General features: G+C 42.2%; 1 protein-coding gene across 1 annotated transcript in view; it reads left to right on the forward strand.

Annotated features, from left to right (window-relative positions):
* The window catches only part of LOC111967824 (glutamate receptor ionotropic, NMDA 2C-like), an 80,551-nt gene extending 64,162 nt beyond the window's left edge, over window positions 1-16,389 (forward strand). The window contains 6 exon segments of the mRNA XM_070444907.1: window positions 456-476; window positions 479-684; window positions 6,578-6,738; window positions 6,968-7,155; window positions 7,713-7,945; window positions 13,379-16,389. Coding sequence (XP_070301008.1) covers window positions 456-476; window positions 479-684; window positions 6,578-6,738; window positions 6,968-7,155; window positions 7,713-7,945; window positions 13,379-15,025 — 2,456 coding nt within the window. The 3' untranslated portion in view covers window positions 15,026-16,389.
* Window positions 16,390-20,924: the final 4,535 nt, after the last annotated feature.

A 20,924-nucleotide genomic window follows, 5' to 3' on the forward strand; every position in this document is an offset into this window, starting at 1 on the left:
AGAGGGGATTGATGGAGTGCTGCATCAGATGACCTGGCTCCACTATCACCTGACCTAAACCAAATTGAGATGGTTTGGGATGAGTCGGACAGCAGAGTGAAGGAAAAGCAGACAACAAGTGCTCAGCATATGTGGGAACTCCTTCAAGACTGTTGGACAAGCATTCCAGGTGAAGCTTGTTGAGAGAATGCCAAGAGTGTGCAAAGCTGTCATCAAGGCAAAGGGTTGCTATTTGAAGAATCTCAAATATAAAATACATTTTGATTTGTTTAACACTTTTTTAGTACTACATGAGTCCACATGTGTTATTTTGTAGTTTTGATGTCTTCATTATTTTACAATGTATAAAATAGTCAAAATAAATAAAAACCCTTGAATGAGTAGGTGTTCTAAAACTTTTAACCGGTAGTGTATAGTAATAGAAATACTGCCCATCTCTGCTCCTTCCCCCCCAGCGCCCGGAGGTCCTACCTTCACCTAGGGAAGTCAGTGTGGCTACTGTGGGGCATCGTGTTCAATAACTCAGTCCCCATTGAGAACCCTAAAGGCACAACCAGTAAGATCATGGTGTTGGTGTGGGCCTTCTTCGCTGTCATCTTCCTGGCCTCCTACACTGCCAACCTGGCTGCCTTCATGATCCAGGAGCAGTACATAGACACTGTGTCTGGACTGTCTGACAAGAAGGTAGGACAACTAATCAATCCCTGAGTCATCCATCAATCCATCCATCCTGATAACTGTCCTCTCTGGGCTCGTCCTGTCAGATTCTCCCTGTCCGACCATAGCATTTACACACACCACACACACACACACACACACACACACACACACACACACACACACACACACACAACACACACACACACACACACACACACACACACACACACACACACACACACACACACACACACTTACTTCTTCATTTGGCTCGCTATTCCTCAGCGTAAAGAGGAAAATTTTCCTCTTCCTCACAGAAGAGAAAATGGCAAGTGATAAAACTTGACTTCAGAGTGCGAGAGCGAGAAACAAATAAACAGAGAATAGATACAGAGAGAGAGAAAAAAGCCAGGGCCTCAGGGGAGGTGTTAAGACAGTATTATATTATTCTCAGACAGTGAACACACACACACGGGATCTTATTGTAGAGAGGTCCATCCATCTTCACAGGGCTATGAAGGTCAATACTAACAGCTTATAATGGAGAGTTTTTATTTGCACTTTAATGAGTTTCATTAGCGTCTGGGTTCTGTGTGGTTCTGTCAAAGTTTCATCCATCCTGCACTCTGAATCCTCTCAACTCTGAACTGACTTGGCCAAACGGCCCTGAGTTGAAGTACTACACTCAAAAAAAGGCTGGGTGAACAATCCATCGCTGGGTAAATAGATATTTTTGACCATCAGTTGTGGCACTTAGTTGGGTTATTGAGCTGTGACCAGATTGGCAGTATATACATTTACATTTACATTAAGTCATTTAGCAGACGCTCTTATCCAGAGCGACTTACAAATTGGTGCATTCACCTTATGATATTCCAGTGAACAACCACTTTACAATAGTGCATCTAACTCTTTTAAGGGGGGGGTTAGAAGGATTACTTTATCCTATCCTAGGTATTCCTTAAAGAGGTGGGGTTTCAGGTGTCTCCGGAAGGTGGTGATTGACTCCGCTGACCTGGCGTCGTGAGGGAGTTTGTCCACCATTGGGGTGCCAGAGCAGCGAACAGTTTTGACTGGGCTGAGCTTTTGTAATATTTTTTTTTACAAATTACAGCTTTCTAGAGTATCTTCTTATAAAATACAGTGCATTCAGAAAGTACTCAGACCCACATTTTGTGATGTTACAGCCTTGTTGTAAAATGTATTACATAATTTTTTATTCCTCATCAATCTACACACAATACCCAATAATGACAAAGTGAAAATAGATATTAGTATTTTTTGCAAATTAAAAAATAAATAAAAACTGAAATAACATATTTACATAAGTATTCAGACCCTTTGCTATGAGACTCGAAATTGAGCTCATGTGCATCCTGTTTCCATTGATCATCCTTGAGATGTTTCTACAACTTGATTGAAGTCCACATGTGGTAAATCCAATTGATTGGACATGATTTGGAAAGGCACACACCTGTCTATATAAGGTCCCACAGTTGACAGTGCATGTCAGAGCAAAAACTAAGGCATGAGGACGAAGCAATTGTCAGTAGAGCTCTGAGACAGGATAGTGTCACGGCGCAGATCTGGGGAAGGGTATCAACACATGTCTGCAGCATTGAAAGTCCCCAAGAACACAGTGGCCTCCATCAACCTTAAATGGAAGAGATTTGGAATCACCAAGACTCTTCCTATAGCTGGCCGACCGGAGAAAATGAGCAATCGAGGAAGAATGGTCTTGGTCATGGAGGTAACGAAGAACCCAAGTGTCACTCTGACAGAGCTCCAGAGATCTTCTGTGGAGATGGGAGAACCTTCCAGAAGGACAACGATCTCTGAAGCCACTCCTCAGTAACAGGCACATGACAGCCGACTTGGGGTTTGCCAAAAGGCACCTAAAGGACTCTCAGACAATGAGAAACAAGATTTTCTGGTCTGATGAAGCCAAGATTGAACACTTTGGCCCGAATGCCAAGCTTCATGTCTGGATTAAACCTGGCACCATCCCTGTGGTGAAGCATGGTGGTGGCAGCATCATGCTTAGGGGATGTTTTTCAGTGGCAGGGACTGGGAGACTAGTCAGGATTGAGGGAAAGATGAAAACCTGCTCCAGAGCGCTCAGGACCTCAGACTATTGCGAAGGTTCACCTTCCAACAGAACAACGATTCTAAGCACACAGCCAAGACAATGCAGGAGTGGCTTCGGAACAAGTCTCTGAATGTCCTTGAGTGGGCCAGCCAGAGCCCGGACTTGAATCCAATAGAACATCTCTGGAGAGACCTGAAAATAGCTGTGCAGCGACGCTACCCAACCAAACTGACAGAGCTTGAATGGATCTGCAGAGAAGAATGGGAGAAACTCCCCAAATACAGGTGTGCCAAGCTTGTAGCGTCTTACCCAAGAAGAATCGAGATTGTAATCGCTGCCAAAGGTGCTTCAACAAAGTACTGAGTAAAAGGGTCTGAATACTTGGGTAAATGTGTTATTTCAGTTGAATTATAATACATTAATAAAAAAATGTAATACACAAACCTGTTTTTGCTTTGTCATTATGGTGTATTATGTGTAGATTGATGAAGAAAAAAACGATTTAATCAATATCAGAATAAGGTTGTAATGTAACAAAATGTGGAAAAGGTTAAGGGCTCTGAATACTACATTGGAGTGTTGTTCAGACCAGTGTAATACAAAATACAAAATATTCAGAACTACACTATATGACCAAAAGTATGTGGACCTCTGCTCGTCGAACATCTCATTCCAAAATCATGGGCATAAATATGGAGTTGGTCCCCCCTTTGCTACTGTAACAGCCTACACTCTTCTTGTAGGCTTTCTACTAGATGTTGAAACATTGCTGTGGGAACATGCTTCCAATTAACAACGAGCATTCGTGAGGTCGGCACTGATTTTGGGGGCGATTAGGCCTGGCTCGCAGTCGCCGTTCTAATTCATCCCAAAGGTGTTCGATGGAGTTGAGGTCAGGGCTCTGTGCAGGCCAGTCAAGTTCGACAAATCATTTCTGTATGGACCTCGCTTTGGTATTGAGTGTTGCAACCGAGGACAGATGTTTTTAACGTACTATGCGCTTCAGCGATCCTGTTCTGTGAGCTTCGCGGTTCAGCCATTGTTGCTCCTAGATGTTTCCATTTCACAAAAACAGCACTTACAGTTGACCAGGGAAGCTCTAGCAGGGCAAAAATTTGACAAACTGACTTGTTGGAAAGGTGGCATCCTATGACAGTAAGGCCATTCTATTGCCAATGTTTGTCTATGGAGATTGCATGGCTGATTTTATACACCTGTCAGCAACAGATGTGGCTCAAATAGCCGAATCCACTAATTTGAAGGGGTGTCAACATACTTTTGTATATACAGTGTGATTAAAATACGTATTTGAAATACATGTAATATAAATAATTCCCATCTCTGATTTTATTATTAATATTTTTTAAAATTATTTATTACAAAAAACACAAGGAGGGGGTAACATTAAAGTATTAGAACATGAAGGACAAACAATACAGCATCAAGACACAATCAAACATGTATCAGTCTTTCCGCAACAGAGCCATCATTATGTGTGATACTGATATAAAATATATGTCATAGTTTCCTTTTTCATGATCACAACCTTGTGAAACCCGAACCCTCCAAGATCCCCCCACAGTTCCCCAATAGCTGTCCCTCAACCATTCGAGACCCCTCCCACAGCCCCCCCCCGGAAGAAAAATAAATAAAAAATACAATTCATTCCATTCCCCCAAGAACCCCCCAATGCACCAACAACCAAGAGAATGAACTAAAGAGAAAAAAGGAAAAGACAGAAGAAAACAGCAAACAACAATGCAAAAATAATTCTACTAAATAATAAATTTAAAACAAAGGACATCAAGGACAACTGAAATCATAACAGCAATGCCTACTTTATATGTTAGTGTGCATGTCTGACACTATTACATGTATGTGTGTGTTCTTGTATGTGTTTATTTGAATGAGAGTGTGTGTATTTTTGCATGTGTACAAACACCTGCACGGCATCAGCCTCAGGCAAACCGGCATTAGTTGTAAAAACACTGCCACTTAGTGTCATTCAAATGTACTTTTTTCCCCCTTTATCTTTTGACCATCATTCTCTCTCTCACACAGCAACTACACTCCCACTTGTCTCCAATTCCACATACCAACCCTCAGCTTCCCTCAGCCCATCCCAGCTATCTCTGCTGGCCACCGACTTCATGTTTCTACGCAACACATATCTTTCAACTATGCTATGCTGTTTAACGTACAATTTCAATCTATCTAATCAAATAGAATCTACAGATTGCGTGTTGAAGATAAATACTTTTACTAAGAGTATTAGTATATTAGTAATTGACTGACCAGGTCTCTCCAGATCTCCTAACAGTACTATTTCTAGGGTCAGTTTTAGATCAATGCTATGCATTTTCAGCCATTCCTGAACCTGAGACCAGAAACAGGCTACCTGAGGGCAATACCAAAATAAATGGTCTATTGATTCTGTATCCTCACAACAAAATCTGCAGAGCTTCGATGATTTAATGCCGCAAGTATTCAACATTTTGTTGGTGGCAAGAATTCTATATAATCATTTTAGCTGAAAAGCACGAAGTCTTGAATCTTGCGTTGTTTTATATATCAACTCATGCACCCTGTACCATGGAAACAGTACATCAAAAATCTCTTCCCAACTATTTTGCAATCTGTATGGAACAGTCAACATCCTGGTCCTCAAATGAAACTGGTATACTTTCCTATTTATGCTATTTTTATTCCTCCACCAGTTTTGATCCTTTATATTGGGCAGACAGACCATTTCCCTACCTCCTCCTGCTGCCACCCGCCTCCTCCATTTTTGGGGCAATGCTGTAATCAATTGGTTGTACTCTTGGATTGAGCAGACCTTCCCGTAGAATTCTGATATCTCCATGAAGGACATAACTCTACCATTACAATTTAAAATATCATTTAAGAACAAAATACCCTTTTCAAACATCTTTCCCATAAATACAGGTATTTTATCAACCAGCACATTTGAGTTCAGCCATAATATTTGTTGTAATATTTGTCTACCCATCTCTGATTTTAGCTAAATACCGCAGCATCAACAACCCAACCTGTCCCTGGCAATGTGTTCTTAAATGACCCAACTGCTGGGTCAAAATAACCCAACATGTGTTCTGTCCTATATTTACCCAAATTGAGTTGTTTTTAAAGCAGCGTTTTTTTAGAGTGTAGTAGACTGAACTCAATCAATCAATCAAATGTATTTATAAAGTCCTTTTTACATCAGCCGATGTCACAAAGTGCTATACAGAAACCCAGCCTCAAACCCGAAACAGCAAGAAATGCAGATGTAGAAGCACGGTGGCTAGGAAAAACTCCCTAGGAAGGCAGAAACCTAGGAAGAAACCTAGAGAGGAACCAGGCTCAGAGGGGTGGCCAGTCCTCTTCTGGCTGTGCCAGGTGGAGATTATAACAGTACATGGCCAAGATGTTCAAACGTTCATAGATGACCAGCAGGGTCGAATAATAATAATCATAGTGGTTGTCGAGGGTGCAACAGGTCAGCACCTCAGGAGTAAATGTCAGTTGGCTTTTCATAACCAATCATTCAGAGTTAGAGACAGCAGGTGCGGTAGAGAGAGAGAGAGTCGAAAACAGCAGGTCCGGGCTAACAGCAGGTCCGGGCAATCTATGGCTATTGAATTGACTCAAAAATAATGGCCTTGAATTATATCAAATCTAATCAAATTGAAAAGGGTAGAATGGCATTCAATCAAATGTAATTGAATTGAGTGGAACTGCATTTATTTGAATCAGTTTGAAATTAATAGGACTGCTCTGAATTAGATGTCATTGAACTGAATCTTCTCTCCTCATCAATTCCTACAGTTCCAGAAGCCTCAGGAGCACTACCCTCCATTCCGTTTTGGTACGGTCCCTAACGGCAGTACAGAGAGGAACATCAGAAGTAACTACCCTGACATGCATGCACACATGGTCAAATACAACCAGAAAGGAGTGGAGGATGCCCTCAACAGCCTCAAGACAGGGTAAGAAAAATGCACTGCGCTTAACACTGAACTCACCTCCAGCTCTCAACCCTCATCCCAATGACCTCAAAATATATTACAGTCCATTAACCCAAAAATTGGATTTAGTCCCATTTACTGGAAGGAGTTCTATTTGGCTCCCTGTGCATCTACTTCATAACTCATTCCTATTATAATCTGCAGATTTATTACATCACTGTCTGATTCTTTTTTTTGTGTCATTCAATAGGAAGCTGGATGCATTCATCTATGATGCTGCGGTGTTGAACTACATGGCGGGGAAGGACGAGGGCTGTAAGCTTGTGACTATCGGCTCCGGGAAAGTGTTTGCCACGACAGGCTATGGCATAGCCCTGCAGAAAGATTCCAGATGGAAACGACCCATTGACCTGGCCTTGCTGCAGTTCCTGGGAGACGGTGTGCCACTGCAAACGCACGCACACACACACACACACACATACAGCCCGTAGAGCTGGCACTTCTCCATTTGTTGACGACAGTGTGTGCAGCAACACCAGGGGTGAAGCTTAGAGAGAGAGTTAATATCCTTCCTCGCAGTAGGGAGGTGTGAGGATGATAACCACTATGGGCACACACACTCACACAGTAGGAGTTAATATCCGCTATCACAGTAGGACCGTAGGGACCACAGGGAGGTGTTAGAGATATCACGAGGACAGTGTTGGGAATACAAAACTATACAACACACACACATACAGACACAGAAGTGGTTTCTTATGTAGGTGTAACAGGAGCTTCAGTGCAATTACCCATCTGTGGTCATACTGATACGGGAGAATTATGGAAGTCGTCTCTTGTTCACTGCTAACCCCAATTTGTAAGTCATAAATAATGCGTTCCTCAGTAGCCTACCCTTATTTGAGAGAAAGCTAAAGCAGCTGAATCTGACTAGTTATTCACTTGTGAGTCCCTCCTCAAGGGGATTATGACCATGTCCCTCTCCTCTCTCCCAGGTGACACCCAGCGCTTGGAGACGGTCTGGCTGTCAGGCATCTGTCAGAATGAGAAGAACGAGGTGATGAGTAGTAAGCTGGACATAGACAACATGGCCGGGGTCTTCTACATGCTGCTGGTGGCCATGGGGCTCAGTCTCTTGGTGTTTGCCTGGGAACATCTACTCTACTGGAAACTACGCAAGAAACTAGACAAGTCTCCTCGCATGGACTTCCTGCTCGCTATCAGCAGGGTGAGAGAGGTTTAGAGAGAGAGAGAGAGAGAGAGAGAGAGAGGGTGTGTGGCCAATGTATGAAGCCTGATATGAGCTCTTAGTACTGTTTACACCGCCTATCATTTCAATGACTACGTTATCATCTGCCAGCTATAGTTATAATGAGCACGAACCACAGTTACAATTCCAGCTCAACATTAGTGTTAATCAACAACCAATCTATGTAATGAAAGCATGGTTGTTGGCGAGAGGAGAGGCAGGCGCAAGGAAGGAATAAGAAAAACATTACTAGCCAAAAATCTATAGCCACAACTCCAACACCACTCTTACAGAGTGTGTGTGTGTGTGCACGTCCTGCTCTAGCAGAGTGTAATTGCAGAGTTGTGCCTGTATCAGGGCTTATCAGATTTGCAGCTAAATTACTATCTGATAATTAATCCCTACGGGGGCCCCTGAGGGCCAAATTAATTTGGGCTTTGTCAGTTTTTCAGTCGACTGTGAACAGGGCAGTCAGGAGACTCGGCTCTCTGTTTGCTGATGCAGTATGAGACTATTTGCTCAGCAAGTGTGTTCAGTGTGTGTGTGTGTGTTCATTGTGTGTGTGTGTGTGTTTGTTTAGCTATGGGCAGTGTTGTAGTACTCAAGACAGGTCTCGATCTCGAGTCCGGTATTGAGACCACATATTGAGTGTCGGTCTTGTTCGGGCTTGACTCGGGTCTCGGACAGTGAGGACTAGCAGCAGAGTAAAAACTCATGATTATCAGATTCCATTCAGCCAGGCCAAATATTCTTCAAACATGAATACAGCATGATAACAGCCTTCATATCTATTATAGACATGTTTGCGCAGTGGCAAACCTATAGGCCTTCAGTGTCTCCCAGGTTCGCGATTCCGAAAGGACATCAACTGTAATAACAGCGCACTCATGTAGGGGAGTGCACTTTTTGTAGAACACAAAGGGCCAGTGGTGGAGGCTATACGCAGGTATAAACCACACACCTACTTTTCTTTCAATGGGCATTGCGTATACTCACTTCTTAATCCCTACTGATGCGTATCAAAGTGGTGTAGTAGAGGTATGCGACTTATCAATGATGTTGTACAATAGAGAAATCGTGCACAAAAGAAGCCTCCACAATTGCAAAGCACGTGAGATATATTCACATGTGCGCCGCATAAAAAGCCTAGTTTCAGCAGAATATCATCTGCAGGCAGCAAGAGCGCGCAGCTCTCAACTAGTTTTGGCATGGAGCAGCTCAGAGAAGAATGACATTGGTAGCCGGTAAATGCTGACTAATGCAACAATGGGTATGCAAACCAGGTATTGAAAAGGTTTAGTCTGAAGTGTTGATTAGTAGGCTATTTGTCAGTGGTGGAAAAAGTACCCAATTGACATACTTGAGTAAAAGTGAAAGAGGAACATACCTTAATAGAAAATGACTCAAATAAAAGTGAAAGTCACCCAGTAAAATCCTACTTGAGTAAAAGTCTAAAAGTATTAATTTTAAATATACTTATGTTTCAAAAGTAAATGTAATTGCTAAAATAATTATACTTAAGTATCACAAGTAGAAGTATAAATCATTTCAAATTGCTTCTATAAAGTAAACCAGACTGCACCATTTTCATGTTTTTTTAAATGACGGATAGCCAGGGGGCAATCTCCAACACTCAGACATCAATTACAAACAAAGCATGTGTAGGAATGACCAGCGACGTTCTCTTGATATGTGTGTGAATTAGACCATTTTCTTTTAGGAATGTAGTGAATTAAAAGTTGTCAAAAATATAAATAGTAAAGTAAAGATACCCCAAAAAACGACTTAAGTAGTACTTTAAAGTATTTTTACTTAAGTACTTTACACCACTGCTATTTGTGATGCGCAATTGTCATCATGTGCTGTTTGCATCAGGGGCGTAGACATGGGTGGACCTGGGTGGACAGAGGCCCACCTACTGGGGAGCCAGGCTATGACAGGCCCACCCAATCAGACTGATGTGGTTTAAGCATTGTTGTGGATAATTTATTTTTTATTTTTTAAATTTAAAATAAGAGTGATTGAGAGTGAGAACCTGAAAAATCTACAGGAAAACTCAAAAACTAGATATTAGATATTTCACACCAGGATGCCTTTCCTTCGCTGGGCGGGCAATTTGGGAACTTTTGGCAAAATGTTATTATACCCACTTCTCCAGGCACCATTACATAGGGCCGATGGAAAGACAGCAGTCACATGCAGCATGATCTTAAAGGATAAGCAGTCCATAAACTCAGGCAAGATAAGCCAGTAGGTTCCAATCATAACATTACAAAAACACAACCATTAAGCAATTCCCAATCGAAAGGTACAACTACTCCTTCCGATTGCAAAAAAATATCACGTTTAGCACACAAAGTAACCGGTGACCTAAAATATTTAGATATGAAACAGACAGACAATCATAATATCAGTAAAAAATATAAAATCCCCAGTTTATGCTACAAAACCAACTTTATTTGAGGTTTTAAAGATCTATTTGACTCAATGCTCCATGATTTACACTAAGACATTGTTGTCAGAATAGATTAATGCAGTTCAGTGCATGATTAATATAATTCACCAATACATTTCCTGGTCGTCCCAAAATATTGCTATCAGGTTGTAAATCACAGCTGGCCTGGTACATTGTTTGCTGGCTCCATCCAGGATGCTCTGTTTCCGTTTCAATGACTCAATATTCTGGACAAACACTGATGACATGAAGTACTTTAAAACATGACACATTCATCTTCCTCACATCTACCATTCCAGTGTTTAATTGCTATATTGTAATTACTTCACCACCATGGCCTATTTATTGCCTTACCTCCCTTATCTTACCTCATTTGCACTCACTGTATATAGACTTTTCTTTTTTCTACTGTATTATTGACTGTATGTTTGTTTATTCCATGTTTAACTGTGTTGTTGTATGTGTCGAACTAATGTGCTTTATCTTTGCCAGGTCGCAGTTGTAAATGAGAACTTTTTCTCAACTAGCCTACCTGGTTAAATAAAGGTGAAATAAAAAATGTAAAAAAAAATGAATGTAACTAAGGCTGGGAATGTCAATACGATCAAACTAGCAAGGGCAATGATTGCAATAATCACATCGTAATGATCACAGTCATAAATAACGTTGCTAATAGGCTAGGGTATCTATTTATAGAGCAAGCTAAAAACACAGATTCTAACGTTATCTAGCTAGCTATCAAACTGCTAGGAGGATGTCATGTCATGCCATTGGAGGAGTGGGTGAGTGACTGACTTCTTCCCCTCATATCTTTCTTCGGAGCACTCTCGTTTGAGTTTGCCAGAGTGCAGAACAACTGATGAATTTACAAATGCGCAACACCTGCTGAATATGACCGGTGTCAATAACTGTAGACAAAAAAAGTAATAGTTAGTCAAGAATGCACTAGATAACATGTAAACAGCCTAACCAGCTCTGCTACGGCAAGTAAAATTGTCAGAGTGAGGTGTTCTCTAATTTGTGTCTGGAAGTAGCTAGCTAGCAAGCTAGGCAAATTTAACCAGTCAGCTTGGGTGCTTATTGGGACAAGCATGCATTGGCAGGCAAGCTGCAGAAGGACGAGGAGGCTATAATTCCCCATGGTTTATCAGTACAATTTTGAGGGCCTACTAGCTGAAAATGTTTGAGAGGGTTTATCTAATGTTCCTTCGTTAGATTTTAGCTCATCTTGCTCCGGCTAGCAGTTTTTTAACTTCTTGATGTGCGTAACTGAGGGAGAGAGAGCCTAACTGTTCATGGTTGTTTGATCAATAGCACTGTGAAGTTCCCAAATATAAGAGGACTCCCATGGTGTTAACACATTTGCAGAAATCCTTTCAGGTGTATTTTGTGGCTTTTGTCGAATGAGTTCTAATTATCGAAAGTCGTGCTGTTGCAACTGCCTGTAAACACACAGTCCAGTTCAAAGTGAATGATAGCAGGGCTGTATGGCAAATGGCTTGTTTGTTTAAAGGCCTACTGTAGATCTGATTGGCTATAGCTCACCAGTCTTTGTAGACTCCGGTCCTGGACAAAACAGTTTTATTTACTGCAGTGTCTATTAATTGTCCAAATGCCACGTTCTCACTCTATATTGCTATAGAATTTTCACATGTGCCTTACTATAAATAATTCCCAAACATTCTAAGAATTTATGAAAACGTGTAAATGACCATTTTCTTCTTGGGGGTGTACATGAACAGAATTTTATCAAATGTTATGTTGCTAAAATGCTGTTAGTTCCACTTTAAATGTGTGTTTCACAAACATAAGTTATTTTCAAAGAGATGGCTAACAACAGCAAGTGTTATAAAAACTAAAAAACACTCACCGGATGTTGATCATTTGAAACTTCTTGTTGAAATGTATTATTGAAAAGGGATAAGCTAACAAAAAAGCAACAATATCCTCTTTCATAACACCTGCTACAGCCACTAAAAACTAGCCGACAACAAAAGCTAGCTAGCTAGACTGTGGGAAAACTACTGCTCGCTATTGCGCAGTGACCTGTTGGCCTTCAAGAAGGCAAAAGTTTCCATGCGTTTTGTAAAAACGGTCCCACCCATTAAGTCAAAATGTGATCGGTTGATTCCACTGTCACTCCAAAATGTTGTCCTAATACAGTTTATTGGCAGATGCCTTCATCTAGATTCTGTTGGCCTAGCCAATGGCTGACCTAGCTAGCGAGATGTATCTCCCAGAGATCAAAATCCTGATTGGATATTATTTTCCCTTTAGTTTTCCCTATCCTATCCTTTCAAACAAAAACTAAAGAGATTAAATCAGAACATCATTGCAAATAATAATAGAATGATCATTATTATTATTATACTATTGTAATCATTATTTTATAAATCCTTAGCTTTCTCTGAAAGTGTAGAAGGCCCATTGTTCCCCACTGTGCTTGGGATAGTAATAATTTATAGAGCAGCTCTAATTTCCCCCAGCATGCATTTTTTCCACTATTTTGAAATTCTAAAGAATCCATATGTTGTTCTGAAATATGAACACTGAAATACTGGACATTTTCAACTCTTATTATGGTGGGGATTTGACTAAATTACAATCATGATCTTGAATTGGACATTTTTCTGTTCTTGGTCTTGAATCGGCTTCGCTTTAGGTGGTCTCGAACACAACAAACGGGTTGTTCTGTATAATCAGGGGAATGTAAAATGAATTCATAACTTCTGTAAACTGGGAAAATGAGTTGAATGAAATTACTTTCTTACTATATGTGAGGTGTAACTTTTGAGCCAAGTCTTCTCTCTACAGGGCTTCTAGGTTAGCTGAAGGTTAACTGTAATAGATTGTCATTTTCTCACTCCTACCCCCCCATTCCTCTCTCCCTTCCTCTACTTTCCCTCCCTCTATCTAACCTCCTCTATCCCTTTCTCCCTCTCTTTTCCATCTCCCAGGGAATCTACAGTTGCTTCAACGGGGTGGAGGAACCAGACCACCCTAACCTGGCAAACTCAGATCTGACAACTAACTACGCCCAGGCAAACATGCTTAAGATGTTACGCACCGCTAAAGACCTGGTCAACTCTGCCCAGGTCGAGACCTCACTGGACCACGCCACCAAGACCATAGAACACTGGGGTCGCCATGGCGGCAACCTGCCAGTCCACATTCCGCAGCAGGTCACCACGGAAATGGTTCCAGGAGGGTTTTCTCATGTCACAGAGAACACACACACACACCTGTCCCCCGAGCACCCCCTCATCCCGCAATACTGCACGCTGGGTGTAGTGACTTCTCTGAACAGGCAGAAGGGGCTGGCGAGACCCACGCCGCTACGATACACGCTCCCGGCTCGCACTTCCTCCCTCTACGACAGACCACTTTCTGTTTCTAGTCTCAGTAGCCCTCACCTTGACCTGGCTGGGGGGGACCCCCTCTCTTCCTACTCTCAACCCTCCACAGGTAGGCTGTATGTGGAGCCCCAGCACATCTCCCACCCCCGCTCTCCTTTCATCCCCTATAGTGAGCTCCAGCTCCCAGACATCTACCTCTCCTCTCACCCACCCTCTGCTGTCTCCCATCCCCCCCACACAGAGCCCTCCAAGAGGAAGAGAAAGAGCAAGAGCCTCCTCTCAGGGGAGACAGGAAGAGGAGGAGGACAGAGGAGGCGGCGCAGAGAGGAGAAGACGGTGTGCCTGGCTGAACTCCGGGCCAACCACCTCCAGGAAAACCACGTCTCGCCCCACATGCCTGACTCCCTGTACCCAGGAAAGGTGCTCTGTCCTGGGGAAGAGGGCTGCGGTGGCTCCTGGCCTCTTCCTCTGGAGGAGCTCGTCCTAGCAGGCAGACGGCGGCTCCACCGACGGCCATCTTTCCTCCGAGCCACCTGGGGGAGTGAGCGGATTCTCCAGCCGGACGAAACTCCGCCTACATCCCTTGATTGCCAATCACATTCTGCTTTACCAGACCTGTTCCCCTGCGTCATGGCTGACCAAGAAACTCCCACTAAACTCTACAACCCCGCCCCCCTCCGGAACAACCTATGCTACCCTGCCACCTCAACTCGCCAGCATGCGTATCTCCATATAAGGCAGGACCAGAGGAAAGGGAATGGACGTAAGAAGCTGCGGTACTCAAACTCCACCCACCTGCCCACCTACAGGGAGGCCATGCTGGGGGGTCAGGGAGGCGGAGGGGGGGTAGACCTTGGGGGGGTCCGGAGAGCCACCAACCTGCTCAGCAGACAGTACTCCCACTATCTAACCTCCTACCCTGGGCTGCCTCTCTACCATGGCCCCCTGGACCTCCAGGCCCATTCCCAGGTATCCAGCAACCATGCCAGCCCCAGCCCCGGTACATACCCTAGTCCCAGCCCAGTATGCCAGCTCCTGCCCTGTGGAGGTGGCTTTCGAGGCCAGAGGGGGTTGCTGTACCAGGACAGTCTGTATGGAGCCTATGGGGCCAATGGAGCCTACCGAGAGGACCAGGATCCGGGCTTAGAGCCCCAGAGAGGAGATGCATCAGTAGGTTTGAGGTCTGAGGACAGATCCTGTGTGACCCAGCCCTGGGGACGCGTGTCTAGTCTGGAGTCAGAGGTCTGAGAGACACAGACAAACACTGCAGACTTTACATACTGGAATTTATACAATAGAATATACTGTTTGACTTCCACATTTAAGATTTGTGATCCACAGTGACCGATGTCTCATACACAGAAACATGTACACAAAGGGTTTGTACAGTAAAGGTGGTAAGCTGAGGGGTGGGTAGGTTGGACAGTTGAACTTCCTTATTCCTTATTGAACAGACAAAGTAGAGTGTTTGACTGAATGTTAATTGGCCATTTTGGAAAAAGCACGAAACTGAAAGGATGTGTAGTGGAGGTGACTGTACTGTAGCTAGCTCAGCCTAGCACAGTGACGTCCCTTTTTCTTCAAATTTTACACTCTTAGAAAAAAGGTGCTATCTAGACCCTAAATGGTTCTTCGACTGTCCCTATAGGAGAACCCTTTGAAGCACCCTTGGCTTTTGATGGAATGTTGATTTTACTTGCTGCTTTGAAACATTATATTCCTGTGTTCTGTGCATTGTATTACGTGGCCACGATGTACAGAGTCAGTAGTGTTGCTGTGTGGGACAGATGCTCTCAAAGATGTCACATAGCCCAGAGAGCTGTGTGTGTGTATGTGTGCTGTGTGTGTTCTGTGCTTTGTCAGCCCTTGCCGGGTTATATCCGAGCCCTTCTCCACTGAGCCGAGCGAAAGGGGAACATGTCTTCAGCTCTCCATATAAGCAAAAAACCTGCCACAACCATACACACTAACAAGATCACAGTTACCTGTATCTATTGACTGCTATGTACAAGGCCATGACAACCCAGTAATTTCTACAAGTATGAGTACAGTTAATGAATCTGGAGAAGAATTGCAATACAAAGGTTTCCGTTGTAGATATGAACACACTGTATATTGGTAAGGAATACGGAAAGCTAAGGGCTTCCCCTATCGCGGAAGTATTGAGAAAGATCGGCATTAAAAGGCAAAGATCATTTCCGATTGAGCCGACATGCAGGGTTTACTGTAAGTGCAGTCTCTGCAAATGTGGGAACATTGCCTATAATGAGCTATAACGCGGATCTTCCGTGATACTGTGGGGATACGGATTGAATCCAGCCCTTAGTGTGTGTATCTACAGTGCAATAAAAACGTTTCAGCTGTAGAAGTGATCTGAGAAGCTATATAATCCTGGACGTTGATCTACGGTCAGTTTTGTGTTCCCACCCTGATGGTTAAGGTAAGGTTTTTGGGAAGGTAGGCTGATACTAGATATGTGCCTACTCTGAGCACATCACACTAGATGGATGATACATCCACAGCAGTACACAATCTAATAGGGCTTCTCATCAGATTTACAGTGCATTCGGAAAGTATTCAGACCTCTTGACTTTTTCCCCAAAAAATGTACATTACATCCTTATTCTAAAATGGATTAAAACAAAACCCACCCTAGATGTGTATAAGAGACAACAATACCCCATAATGAAAAAGCAAAAACAGGTTTTTATATATTTTTGCAAAACTGAAATATCACATTTACGTAAGTAATCAGACACTTTATTCAGTACTTTCTTGAAGCACCTTTGGCAGTGGTTACAGCCTAGAATCTTCTTGGGTATGACGCTAGAAGCTTGGCACACCTGTATTTGGGGAGTTTCTTCCATTCTTCTCTGCAGATCCTCTCAAGCTCTGTCAGGTTGGATGGGGAGCGTCGCTCACAGCTATTTTCAGGTCTCACCATAGATGTTTGATCAGGTTCAAGTCCGGGATCTGGGAGGGACACTCAAGAACATTCAGAGACTTGTCCCGAAGCCACTCCTGTGTTGTCTTGACTGTGTGCTTAGTATTGTTGTCCTGTTAGACTGGGGGCGAAGGTTTATCTTCCTAGGTCTTGAGCGCCCTTGAGCAGTTTTCCATCAAGGATCTCTCTGTACTCTGTACATCCCCACAGTATGATGCTGCCACCACCATGTTTCACCATAGGGATGGTGCCAAGATTCCTCCAGACGTGGCGCTTGGCATTCAGGCCAAAGAGTTCAATCTTGGTTTTATCAGACCAGAGAATCTTGTTTCTCATGGTCTGCCTTTTGGCAAACTCCAAGTGGGATGTCATGTGCCTTTTACTGAGGAGTGGCCTCTGTCTGGCCACTCAAACATAAAGGCCTGATTGGTGGAGTGCTGCAAGATGGAAGGTTCTCCCATCTCAACAGAGGAACTCTGGAGCTTTGTCAGAGTGACAATTGGGTTCTTTGTCACCTCCCTGCCCTGTCACCAAGGCCCTTCTTCCCCAATTGCTAATTTTGTCCGGGCGGCCAGCTCTAGGAGGATTCTTGGTGGTTCCAAACTTCTTCCATTTAAGAATGATGGAGGCCGCTGTGATGTTAGGGACCTTCAATGTTGCAGAAATGTTTTGGTTTCCTTCCCCAGATCTGTGCCTCGACACAATCCTGTCTCAGAGCTCTACGGACAATTCCTTTGACCTCATGGCTTGGTTTTTGCTCTGACATGCACTGTCAACTGTGGGACCTTATATAAACAGGTGTGTGCCTTTCCAAATAATGTCCAATCAATTGAATTTACCACATGTGGACTTCAATCAAATTAAGAACATCTCAAGGATGATCAATGGAAACAGGATGCACCTGAGCTCAATTTCGAGTCTCATAGCAAAGGGTCTGAATATTTAAGGTATTTCTGTTTTTTTATTTTATAAATTGTAAAAAATGTATATGAAACTGTTTTAGATTTGTCATTATGGGGTATTGTGTGTAGATTGATGAGGGAAAACAAATATTTAATCAATTTCATAATAAGGTTGTAATGTAACGAAATGTGGAAAAAGTCAAGGGGTCTGAATACTTTCCGAGTGCACTGTATATGTATTCTATATTTAGATATAGATAATATATACTGTAGATATATCATGCTATTTGTTGTTTTAGTATTATATGAATGTATTAATATATACTTTCTAATAACCAATAACTCTTCAGGCATATCTTTCAGGACTTTTAAAATGGTAGAACTGACTGACTTGGTGAGGCATTTACTTTGATTGATATTCTTTCTCTCTCCATCTTTTTCCCAGTCCCTTCCTTTTCCACTCTCTCTTTCTCTATTTCTCTCTCTTCCATTCTCTCTCCTCTCTCTGTGTAATGATGGCAGAACTTACTATTTCTCCCCTCCCTCCTCTCACTGTAAATTATAGCTAAAGGAGGTCATTGAAAGCTATTCTAGTATCTGTATTACCTGATTTTTCACATTGTAATTCATCACCAAGAACAATTAAAAGTATTTTGGACGAACGTGCCCGCGAGCCTCTCTTTTGATCTCTCTGCGTGACTCTATTGCTCTGTCCCATGTTTCTCTCTTTTGACCACTGTCTGCCTCTCTGTGCCTGTCGCTCTATCTCTCTTTATCTCTCACTGCCGGCTCCACTCTCTGTCATCTGTTTCTGTCTTATTACCACTGTCCCTATGCCCTCTATGAAGGGTGTCCAATCAAAAACGCACTTATTAAACAATGGGTAAAATAATATTGTGTAGATAACCCTAAAAAAAAAAGTGTCCAAACCACATGTCTCTATTATAATCCGTTAAAAAGTTATTGGAGTTTTTACCCTTGTAGGATGGCCATAATTAGGGTGACTAAATCAATGCAAGCCAAAGAAAAAAATCTACATAATTGCATTGTGTTAACTAGGCTGGATTCTGTGCAAGAATTCATCATATTTTTTCTCCAATCTCCGGGACATTAAACAATATATAGGTAAGATGGATATCGATTTTGAGAAATGACATGTAGTATTTTCATATTTTAGTATATGCTTTTCATATTAATTCAGAATTCCTGTAAGAAAAAAATTGGATTTCTAACAAACAAAAAAGTATATCTCTGTTAGAGGTCGACCGATTATGATTTTTCAACGCCAATACCGATACCGGTTATTGGCTTATTATAGGCTTGAAGTCATAAACAGCGCAATGCTTGAAGCATTGCGGAGAGCTGCTGGCAAACACACGAAAGTGCTGTTTGAATGAATGCTTACGAGCCTGCTGGTGCCTACCATTGCTCAGTCAGACTGCTCTATCAAATCATAGACTTAATTATAACATAATAACACACAGAAATACAAGCCTTTGGTCATTAAAATGGTCGAATCCGGAAACTATCTGTCACGCCCTGACCATAGTTTGCTTTGTATGTTTATATGTTTTGTCTGGTCAGGGTGTGATCTGAGTGGGCATTCTATGTTGTATGTCTAGTTTGTCTATTTCTATGTGTTTGGCCTGATATGGTTCTCAATCAGAGGCAGGTGTTTGTCGTTGTCTCTGATTGGGAACCATATTTAGGTAGCCTGTTTTGTATTGTGGGTGGTGGGTGATTGTTCCTGTTACTGTGTTCCTGTGTTTGTGTTGTCACTTTACGGGACTGTTTCGTCTTCGTTTGTTTATTCGTTATTTTGTTTGTTTCAAGTATTCATATTAAAATGGATACTCACCACGCTGCATCTTGGTCCGACATTTCTTACTCCTCGTCAGAGGAGGACGAAGACTACCGTTACACTATCACTTCGAAAACAAAACGTTTATTCTTTCAGTGAAATACGGAACCGTTCCGTATTTTATCTAACGGATGGCATCCCTAAGTCTAAATATTGCTGTTACATAGTACAACCTTCAATGTTATGTCATAATTATGTACAATTCTGGCAAATGAATTACGGCCTTTGTTAAGAATAAATGGACTTCACACAGTTCGCAATGAGCCAGGTGACCCAAACTGCTGCATATACCCTGACTGCTTGCACGGGAACGCAAGAGAAGTGACACACTTGCCCTAGTTATAAGAAATTCATGTTAGCAGGCAATATTAACTAAATATGCAGGTTTAAAAATATATACTTGTGTATTGATTTTAAAGAAAGGCATTGATGTTTATGGTTAGGTACATTGTGGCAAACGACAGTGTTTTTTTCGCAAATGCGCTTGTTAAATCATCACCCGTTTGTCGAAGTAGGCTGTGATTCAATGAGAAATTAACAGGCACCGCATCGATTATATGCAACGCAGGACACGATAGATAAACTTGTAATATCATCAACCATGTGTAGTTAACTAGTGATTATGTTAAGATTGATTGTTTTTTAGAAGATAAGTTTAATGCTAGCTAGCAACTTACCTTGGCTTCTTGCTGCCCTCGCGTAACAGGTAGTCAGCCTGCCACACAGGCTCCTCGTGGAGTGCAATGTAAGGCAGGTGGTTAGAGCGTTGGACTAGTAACCGGAAGGTTGCAAAAACGAATCCCCGAGCTGACAAGGTAAAAATCCGTCATTCTGCCCCTGAACAAGGCAGTTAACCCACTGTTCCTAGGCTGCCATTGAAAATAAGAATGTGTTTTTAACTGACCTGCCTAGTTAAATAAAGGTGTTAAAAATATATATATATATATATATTTAAATCGGCAAATCGGTGTCTAAAAACACCGATTACCGATTGTTATGAAAACTTGAAATCGGCCCTAATTAATCGGCCATTCCGATTAATCGGTCGACCGCTAATCTCTGTGAAAAGTCAACGGAGCACATTTACATTTAACAAGCTTTCATTTTCAAAACCTACATTTAATTCAGCTCGTGTCATGCTAATTGAGCTTTTTGCGACGCACGGAAACAACTCTGATGACTACGACCACAAAAAGTAAAATCCTCAAAAGTTGTTACGAGAAACCTGCATCGCTATGTTAACATAGCTCATTGCTTATTATCGGCTGTATTAGGTTATGACATTTGGATATAATGTTCGTGATAGGTTAGTGAAAGACCCCACTGAACAATTCAGAACATGAATAATCATATTTGTCATGGTAAAATGTATTTTATAACAAAAGGAACTTTCATCACCAAAGCGCCTTTTCACCCTACTCTATATACAGTATGTGTGTG

This window comes from Salvelinus sp. IW2-2015, linkage group LG8 (assembly GCF_002910315.2).
Source record: "Salvelinus sp. IW2-2015 linkage group LG8, ASM291031v2, whole genome shotgun sequence".
In the NCBI taxonomy this organism is placed as follows: Eukaryota; Metazoa; Chordata; class Actinopteri; order Salmoniformes; family Salmonidae; genus Salvelinus; species Salvelinus sp. IW2-2015.